This window comes from Panthera uncia, assembly GCF_023721935.1.
Source record: "Panthera uncia isolate 11264 chromosome E2 unlocalized genomic scaffold, Puncia_PCG_1.0 HiC_scaffold_20, whole genome shotgun sequence".
Lineage (NCBI taxonomy): Eukaryota > Metazoa > Chordata > Mammalia > Carnivora > Felidae > Panthera > Panthera uncia.
In genome coordinates this window covers 11,596,556-11,606,304 of record NW_026057589.1, presented here as the reverse complement: position 1 = coordinate 11,606,304, position 9,749 = coordinate 11,596,556, and the positions used below count along the sequence as shown (strand labels likewise).

Below are 9,749 nucleotides of genomic sequence, written 5' to 3'. Positions count from 1 at the left end.
GAAGAAAGGTTTCAGAACCCCTGTAAACAGAAGGCTCTTCTTCTAACTTCTTCTATTCCTTCCTGCTGTTTAAGCCTTCAGTACACTGACCTTTCATTAATGTACCTTAGTGTCCTATGAAAACATGGCCTCTCCTTCTCATGGCATAAAATGCTGATGTCAGTATTCTCACACCAGGGTCTGCCCTTCACTGTGAAGTTGTCCTCAGGTGTACTCTCTAGATCCATCCACACTTTTCAACAGGTTAGAGCTGGTAGAGACCAATGAAGACCTTACAACTATATTCTAAAAGCTGTGAAAGAATAGCCAGAAACTGAAGAATTATACACACACATAAACAAAATATCTCTCAATACAGTTCTTTTTCGGTTGGTATAGCTTTAGCACTAAATTTTCTTGAAGAAAAAATACTCCACTTGTCTTGAAGAACTATCTGATTGCACTAAGTGGCTTCTGGCCACTGTCCCGAAGGAAAACAGTAAGAGAAAACTTTCAGCATTTTCTCAATTCACTTATCATTTCCAGCTTCCTCCCCAGCAGCTCCTCCTGCCCTCCTGGTCTACCCCTTGGATTTTAGTGACACTGAACTCCGCGTGGCTCTCTGAACATGTTCTGCTGTCTCCAGCATCTGGGCTTCTTCCTCCTGGCACCCTCTCCTGAATGCCTCTCCCTTTCCACACAAGTATGTCCTACCCTCCTTTGAGGTTTGGGCATTGTCTCCACTACAAAGCCTTCTACCATTCAGGAGTCACTTGTATTTCTGTAGCATGGAGCACAGGGCAGGGCATTTGGTATGAACTCAATCAATACTTGTGGAATGGAAAGTAACTAACATAGGAACAAAAACAATAAAAAAAAAGGGGTGCCTGGGTGGCTCAGTCGGTTAAGCGTCCGACTTGAGCTCAGGTCACGATCTCACAGTCTGTGAGTTCGAGCCCCGCGTTGGGCTCTGTGCTGACAGCTCAGAGCCTGGAGCCTGCTTCAGATTCTGTGTCTCCCTCTCTCTCTGACCCTCCCCCGTTCATGTTCTGTCTCTGTCTCAAAAATAAATAAAAACATTAAAAAAAAATTAAAAATCAGGACTTCAGAGAAACATTCCCTAAAGACCTCAGGAAGAAAGAAGATATGACAATTTTATGCATGCAAGTTCTAAGTTTTTGTTGGTATCTGAGCACCTACCACATGTCAAATACTGTGTGACTGAAGTTGTGACAGAAAATCCAACTAACAGTGACAGGCAATGAAGACATTTTATTCTTTCTGGAGGGAGGCAGGTATAGAGTTCACTAAGCAGCTCAATAGCATCATCAGGGACACAGGTTTTTATTGTTCTTCTCCACACATTCACGTTTCATCCAGGGGCTGGTCCTAATGGTCCTGGGATGGTTGCTACGGTTCCATGTCTTATCCCTGGGGCAGCTCTCTCCTGTCGTCAGCAAAGGATGCAAAAACCCACAGTGGCCTTCCTTCTATGCCACGTCAATGAGAACCAGGATGGGTGGTCATCTCTTTTTGCAGAAAAGGCTTGTAAAGGAAGTGCCCAGTGAGGGGAGAATGAACTTGCAGAGACAGTGTTGGTCTGCACAGAGCTGGGACGTCAGCGTCTGGCAAGCAAATCCACATCTGGCCCACTGCCCTCCGGATCTGCATCTATTCTTTTGTTCTACAAAGTCAGTATCCAGAGACCCAGCGAGGTTTTGAGAGAAGCAGGGACTTGTCAAGTGGTGGCAGGTTATGCCAGGGCTGCTGGCAGAGCAAGAATTCTTCATAAAGTTATTAAAATGGGCAAATACCACAAAGATGTTATTTCTAACGATTCTGACATCTCTTTCCGGTCTTGAGTCCTTGAAGTAAAATCCTCTGCTTCAGAAAGCGGCAGAACTTGGACTTCTGGGAGAAATCTGCTGCTACTTACTAATTTGTTTAGCTCAAATTGGGTGCTGGATGGTAAAGGTTCAGCGTCCCATTTCTTGGGCAATTTAATAACAAAAGCTAGTCAAATGAGCAAACTGGGATACTGTTTTAAAAGTTCAAGCCAGATGGGGCACCTGGGTGGCTAGGTTGGTTAAGCATCCAACTTTGGCTCAGGTCATGATTTCACAGTTTGTGAGTTCGAGCCCTGCGTTGGGCTCTGGGCTGACAGCTCAGAGCCGGGAGGCTGCTTCAGATTGTGTCTCCTTCTGTCTCTGCCACTCCCCAGCTTGTAATCTCTCTCTCAAAAAATAAAAATAAATAAATAAAAGTTTAAACCAGAAAGTTTCCAAAATAAAACATTTTCTCACTATCTGTAGAGAAATATTTATTCCAAGAGAAACTGAGATAACAGGGATTGGAGACAGGAGAGCATGAGATAAATACATGAGTAGAGAAACGGGGGAGGGGGAGGGTGTGTGTGTGGGTACATTTAGGGTAAAAAAATAAGTACTTCTGCTCTTACGGGAAATGATTTTCTATTTTACTTGTATATCAAAGTCAACATAAATATACTAGCCAATGTTTAGAAGGATTTTGTATCATCTTAAGGAATAAAGAGAAGCACAATAAAAATTAAAAAAAAATCACGCTTGGGAAATTGACCCCGGTGGTCTTGACTGCTCTGGGGTTTGCAGGGAATAGACATTTAAGCATCTCTGCCCATTGCAGTGCCAGCGTGGTCTTCTACTTGAGGGTGGGGTATTTTCTACCCAAGTCAGCACTCTTCTCTGCTGGGATGCTGAACACATGTCCGAAGGACTCCAGGAAAACGGCACAGCTGGGTTCAGGTACTGTTTCAAGACGTGCTTTTTTCTTCAACTTTGATAGTCATGAATGCTTTAAATGTCTTGATAGAGAAGGTCATATTTGGGAATATTCTTGGGATCAATAGGACTTTGGACAATAAGCTTTCCCCTCATTGCTCCTCGATAAATTACTTCAACCAAATCTATGAAGTCTTGCTTGGTTTTGAAACTTCCCACAAACTTAGTGTGATCGGGAGACCTAGAGAGCACGGGAGAAAAACAACCACGCTCAGAACTTTTAGCGATTTCTCGCTGCAGACCTTCAGGATAAATAAAATGAAGCACAGTTCTGATACTTTCTGTTCCTGAGGGAGACTTCAGACATAAAGCCCAACATTGATTTCTCCGTTTGTGAGTACAGGGCCCATTTGATACAGGATTAAACGCAGAGCCGTGGGCCACTGGGAGGGCATGTGAGCCCTACCAGGTGAAGAGCCTTCCCTTCAAAATCTACCTCAATTTCTTCTCAGTTCCTTATCAAGCAGAATTCCCTGAGCGTTGGGATGGGCATAGTTGGTTGCCACTGCTGTTGGCCTTGCCGTGCAGAACCCGTTAACTGGTCACCATCTCTGAGTTCCCCTCACTTATACTTTTGAGTGGGGGGTACAAAATCGTTTTTTTTTTTCCCTATTTCAAACATCGGTTATGTTTATTACAGAAATTTTTTAGAAAAAAACATTACCAGTGAGGTCAAAGGCCGCATTTTGGTACATATTGTTCCAAAGCGTGTGTGCGTGTGTGTACACACGTGTGTTTCTTTTTTCAAAATCATGGTAATTATATCACGCAAACTATTTTGTAATGTTCCAACTAACATAAAACCTATCTCTTTCAAAGTCATTAAACTTGTATTTACAACATCATATGAAACTGACATCTAGTGTCCTTCTGTGAACATCTAGTTTCTTTCCAAGTATTTTGCTTTCTAAATAATGGTGGGATGAATATTTAGGCAGCCAATTTTGCCCACTTTCATGATTATTTCCCTTTAGATAAATTCTTGGAAATGCAATTGCTAAGTTAAAATTTTTACATATTTAAGTTGGCAAATAGTGTCATAAATCACATTTTAAAAAGACTGCACCAGGGGGGTGCCTGGGTGGCTCAGTCGGTTAAAAGTCCCAGGTCATGATCTCATGGTTGTGAGCCCTGTGAGGGGCTCCACACTGGGCATGGAGCCTGCTTAAGATTCTCTCTCTCCCCCTCCCTCTGCCCCTCCCTACCTTGCGCATGCTCTCAAAAAAAAAAAAAAAAAAAAAAAGATTGCATCAAATTAACTTCTATCACCTGTATCCTAGGAGAATAAACAGCTTTAAAATAAAACAGGTAATGGTTAATGCACTTTCAAGTAGATAATGACAAAACAGATACACAGATCTAAACAAGCAGACACCTGAACCACATTGAGAAGTGTTAAGAATTATGGACACACTGAAAATACATGTTGAGTGCTAGGATGCTGACTGGATACAACGGAAGGTGTTAAAGATTCCATGGTGCTTATTCTTGACAGAATTGAAGAATGACATCAGAATTCTCTGAGTGGCAGAAGATAGGACACTTGGCCAGAGAGAAACATGTCTCAGTTTGCCGGAAGGAACACTTCTTTCATAAATGCAGCCTACCAGTCCCAAAAGTTTAAGAACAATGACACATTTTGTTTTAAATGAAATTCCTAAGAAACTTTTAAAAAAGCTGTTCTATATTCTCTACACCAAAGGATAGTTAGTGCTGCACAAACTGTTCAATTGTTTCCTACTTACGTAGGAGGTTAACATTTGCCAATCATACTGGATACGCTGTCATTTTTGTGCCAAAGTTTCACATGACCAAGGAGTGGGTCACCTGAGGACACAGCACCAACGCAGGGCTCACAGAGCCACCCTCATAGGCAGGTGAGTTACTGGAACTGCTTGGTTGAAAGAACCCCTCACAGCTGCAATGACTTCAGTTCAATCTAACTTACCCATAATCCACTTTCATGTGCTGCCCATTGAAGAAGAACACAGTAGATGGAATATAACTGATGTCAAAATAGTGCGTGTAAACGGGAGTTTGGTCCACATCTACCAGATATATAGCAGCCATTTTACTCAGGTCAGAAGACGTCTTAGAAAGCTGCAAATAGAGACATGTAGGTTACAATGAGAGAGGCAGCTAAATCTCCCCTGAGTTCCACATTAGACACAATGTAACCTTATCATTCAGACAGGGCCCTGGGTAAACTGTGTGAATACATTTCTCTCTCTTTTTTTTTAAATTGATTTTTGGTTGTAAAAAACTTTTATAAACTTCTTATAGATTTATGAAATCCATGTTCGCTTAAACAAAAACAACTCAGAAATATACACGGCAGACACTGAAATTCCCCCCCAGTCTCCTGCCTTCCAATCCCCCCTTAAATGATAATCATAATGAAAACAGTGAAGGCTTGTCTGGCGGTTATTACACGTTAAGTGTCCAAAGTGCTTTATGCTTATTAACTCATTTGATCCTTACAACATTCATATGAGGTTATTATAGTCCCCACTTCTTGGATGAGGAAACTGGGTAATCTGCCCCTGGTCACACAACTTTAAGCAGTACAGCTGGGATTTGAACTTGGGCAGCTTGGCTTCAGTCTATACTCTTGGCCTTTGATATTCCCTTCCCTCTATGGCTGAGGGTATAATCCTCTGGCCCATTCCTCCCTCAGATTAACACATCAGCATTCATATTTAATCACAGAAATAAAGATTCTTATACTGGATCCACACTGTGTGTGGCAGCAATAGAAATGGTGCGAAGAGGTGTTAGTTCTGGGATCAGTCTCTCTCTATAACAGAGACAAGAATAACCACACTTTGTCCCATACTCCCCTCCCTACTCATCAGAGTATGAAGACGTGTTATGAAATCAGATTACCATCAGGCACACACTGGAGGCACCACACTGGAAAAGCTTATTTGCAGGCAGAGAAAAAGAAGTTCGAACCCCAGCTCTGCAAGTCACCTGACGTCCCTGGCATTCATCTCCCTGTGTGGGAGTAGTTACAGTGATGGTAATTATTCCACTGTTGTGAGCACAGAGTAAATAAGTGTTTCTGGTCCTCTAGTGCTCTGTTGGTGAAACTGAACTTGGATGGCTACTGGTGGGGAGGGACGTCTAGGACAGATTCAGCAGGATCACAGGTTTGGGGGCTTAGCTCAGGGCAGGCATATGACCAGCTACTAGTGAAAGCGTGCCAGCAAATGAAAAGCAGTATCTCCAGGCCCGGCCACTGCCTTTCATGCACTTTGTAGATGTTGAAGTGAGAACATACAGATTTTTAATAAAAACCATTTATTTAAAAAATTCACGGGGCGCCTGGGTGGCGCAGTTGGTTGAGCGTCCGACTTCAGCCAGGTCACGATCTCGCGGTCCGTGAGTTCGAGCCCCGCGTCAGGCTCTGGGCTGATGGCTCGGAGCCTGGAGCCTGTTTCCGATTCTGTGTCTCCCTCTCTCTCTGCCCTTCCCCCGTTCATGCTCTGTCTCTCTCTGTCCCAAAAATAAATAAAAAACGTTGAAAAAAAAAATTAAAAAAAAAAATTCACTTACAATATCATCTAGCTGCAGACAGACTGGATCCTCATCTCTCCCAAATCGGAGAACCAATACCTTCTCTGCAGTACTTTTTATTGCTTGGTCTACTTCTTTTTTGCTAGTTAGCTTGGGCAACAGGAAGCTCATCTTGCCATAATCCAAATATTTATCCTTACTGTCAGTCCTGAAATACAGTTCCAATATTTAAAGACAGATTAAGTGCATGAGTCCTAATTAAAAAAAAAAAAAATTTGTAGTAGTTAATACACATATATTTTATTCTCAGAGGAAAGAAATAGTTTGATACAACATAGTATCACAACAGTAAAAAAAAAACCCAACACACTAAATGCACAAACTGCTGGCAAGTCCACCAGCTTGAAAAGAAACATAAATACAAAAAGGCGTACTGTGGGGGCGCCTGGGTGGCTCAGTTGGTTGAGTGTCCGACTTCAGCTCGGGTCATGATCTCACAGTCTGTGAGTTCGAGCCCCGCGTCAGGCTCTGTGCTGACAGCTCACAGCCCAGGGCCTGTTTCAGATTCTGTGCCTCCCTCTCTCTCTGACCCTCCCCCATTCATGCTGTGTCTCTCTCTGTCTCAAAAATAAATAAACGTTAAAAAAAAAAATTTCAAAAAGGCGTACTGTGAAAAATCTCCCTCCCTCTCTCTGCCCTCAACTGGCCCTGTTAGTACTGGCCTGTTTCTCCCCACACAGCAGGTAGCTACTTTCATTAATTTCTCATGTATCTTCCAGTTTTGTTATGCATTTACAAAAACATACAAATGTGCATTCCTATGTTTTTTCCCTCTTTTACCCCAAAGACAGGCTATTCTATCTGCCAGGGTTCTAGCAGGAGAAAGATAACATTCTCAAATTTGGTAATTTCGAAAGATTTTCATTAAGGCAGGGTACAGGCACACACCAGGTACAGTGCTGTACTTGGGCTAGTAAGAGCAGGGTGCTGTTCCCACCCTGAGGCCTGAAGGAGCTACAGCAGGGAGTAGTTAGCACAAGTGTGTGGTGGGGAACGCCGGGTGGAGAAGGCTGTCGTATAGGAGGTCAGCCTGCAGTTAAGGGATGCAGCCACTCTTCTCCGTCTGTCTGATCTCCTCCTAATGTGCCCACTGGGTGACTCACACTGGAACCAGAGGGGAGGGGAGATGCAGAAGGCATCCAAGTCTCGTGGTCCTGGAGCAGTCTAGAGAAGGAAAGAGTGCATCTGGAGAGGCAAATGACAGATGTCCGGCACACATACTTTACCCACTCTTCTTCACTTTGCGCTTTTTTACTTAGCATGCATAGACCTTCCCATATCTATACACACGTTGTCACAGAGACATACTATTTCACACATGTACCACACTTTTAAAACCGTCTTTTACTGATTAAGTATTATCATGAGTCTTGGCTTAAAGATTCTTGGTGCATATGTTATTAGATGCACCCCCCACCCCCACATGACAAACAGATGGATTAAGAGTGTGTGTGAAAACCACAAAATAAACAAATCATAAAATACTCAGATAAAAGGGACCTAATCCAATTCCCTCATTTTATAGACTTGTTTGCTTATAGTTTTGGTTCTAGCTACAGCACGGACTAGAATCAAAGCCACCAAATTTCTTTCCTTCTAAAGTTTTTTATTTTATTTTAGAGGGAGAGAGAGAGCGTGCAAGCGGGGGAGAGAGAATCTTAAGCAAGCTCCACACTCAGCACGGAGCCCATCATGGGGCTCGATCCCACGACTCTGGGATCATGACCTGAGCCGAAATCAAGAGATGGATGCTTAACTGCCTGAGTCATGCAGGTGCCCCCAAGCCACCAAATTTCTACTGCAGTGTTCCTTCTGCTATAATAAGCTCCTGTTCTCATGGTTGAGAAACTCTATTTTTGAGTCCATCCAGAAGAACTCCACCGAGGTACTTGATATTTTATATTTGGCCCCCAAGTTGGCTAATGCTATGAAAAGGGAGGATTTCTTTATGTGTGTGTGTGTGTGACAAGTCACATTTTAAGACAAGAGTTAATAAAAATGTATATAGGAAATGAAATTGTTCCTGTAATAAGTCATACTTTAAACAGGCAAGCTGATTGCTAGGAAGGACTTCCTCAAATGTCAGTAGCAGAAAAAATTACTGATAAAAGGGAAAGTCAAAGTGAGGATGGATCTATCCCACCCTAGAATTCAAACAGCAACTCCAGTTCTGATAAAGAGGAGGAAAACTAAAGCCACACCTAAGAAAATGTCCATAGCAAGGGATACCAACAGAGACTTCACAAAAGAAGAGGTACAAATAGGCAAAAATATTTGGAAAGTTAAGCTTTACTAGTAAACAAAGAAAAGCAAATGGAAGATTATTTAACAAAGCCATTAAGTTGGTAAAGATGAAACAATATTGCAAGAGTGTGAATAAAGGGCCACACATTCTTACTTGCTGCTGGAATGCAGAGAAGCAAAAACTTTTCCAGAAAGAAAACAATTTGAGCAACAACTCCATTTCTGAGAATTAACTTGACACGTCCACAATGATTTATCACATTCTTAAGGTGAAAAACTGCAAACAACTTAAATAGCCCAAAATAGGAGATTGGAAAAAAATGATAGTACAGTCCTGGAACATACTATTACACAGCTGCTAAATACTGTTACAGATGAACATTTCACATACTGAAAAGTTCTCATGATAAATAAGTTACAAAACAGTATATAAAGTGTGATCCTACTGCTGTACAAAACCCAATACAAATGTATACATTTACATAGAAATAACTGGAAATAAATATCCCAAAACACATAGTGGTTATCGCTGTCAGTGAACAGACAGGTGACTTTTATTTACATCGGAGTGAGAGTCTTCTTCCAAACTATTCGATATATATACATACTTAATATATATATGCTTAATGATGCCTGTGGTTGGGCTGCTCCTGGCCCACAAGTGCTAGGGCAAACGACACCTACTTTCTTTGTACAAGTCACCTCCTTCTCTTCCACTTGACTGTTCGCAACCCCGACCGCTTCTCCGAAATGTCGGCACACAGGCGGTTCCCGTCTTCTACACCAAAAGCAGCAACCCTAACTCAAAGTAACCCAGGGGCTGCTGCCTCCCAACTCTGGCGGAACCACTTATAAAACCGGAAACGGAAAAAGAATACTCACTGGCAAGTAGATAAACTTGCGGTCCTTCCCCTCAATAGTCCCAACAAGCCCACGAGATTATTCGTTACTCTAGTCACCGCCCACTTTGCCCGCCTTTGACAGGAAGCCGAGCGTCACTTCCGCCCTTATTAAACATGACCGACCTCCTTCCCTTTCTTCTTAGAGCCGAGGCGGGGCCTCGCCTTTCAGGTTAACTATGATTGGTCGCGATGAGCCTCGGAAATGTCTCTGACGAGGGTTCCAGAG

The 9,749-nt window shown here is 42.6% G+C and overlaps 1 protein-coding gene across 3 annotated transcripts; it reads right to left on the bottom strand.

Annotated features, from left to right (window-relative positions):
• Positions 1 to 1,231: 1,231 nt before the first annotated feature.
• Positions 1,232 to 9,677, bottom strand: TXNL4B (thioredoxin like 4B). Of its 3 annotated transcripts, none has more exons than XM_049622548.1 (4): positions 9,306 to 9,677; positions 6,357 to 6,525; positions 4,747 to 4,898; positions 1,232 to 2,979 (listed from the first exon to the last, which is right to left on the bottom strand). In XM_049622548.1, exons 2-4 carry the CDS (start codon positions 6,486 to 6,488, stop codon positions 2,814 to 2,816), a joined length of 450 nt encoding a protein of 149 aa, XP_049478505.1. In that variant the 5' UTR covers positions 6,489 to 6,525; positions 9,306 to 9,677; the 3' UTR covers positions 1,232 to 2,813. The 3 variants fall into 3 exon arrangements, with proteins under 3 accessions (XP_049478505.1, XP_049478506.1, XP_049478504.1); XM_049622549.1 differs by having other exon boundaries at positions 9,504 to 9,677; XM_049622547.1 differs by having other exon boundaries at positions 6,357 to 9,677.
• Positions 9,678 to 9,749: the final 72 nt, after the last annotated feature.

What these genes read in the sequence shown, in the direction of transcription:
- TXNL4B (XM_049622547.1), bottom strand. Translation starts at nt 6,488, where the DNA reads ATGAGCTTCCTGTTGCCCAAGCTAACTAGCAAAAAAGAAGTAGACCAA. An exon ending in GTCTGCAGCTAGATGATATT is followed by an intron (nt 4,899 to 6,356) that starts GTAAGTGAATTT and finishes CTCTATTTGCAG; the next exon opens with CTTTCTAAGACGTCTTCTGA. An exon ending in CACATGAAAGTGGATTATGG is followed by an intron (nt 2,980 to 4,746) that starts GTAAGTTAGATT and finishes CGTGCTCTCTAG; the next exon opens with GTCTCCCGATCACACTAAGT.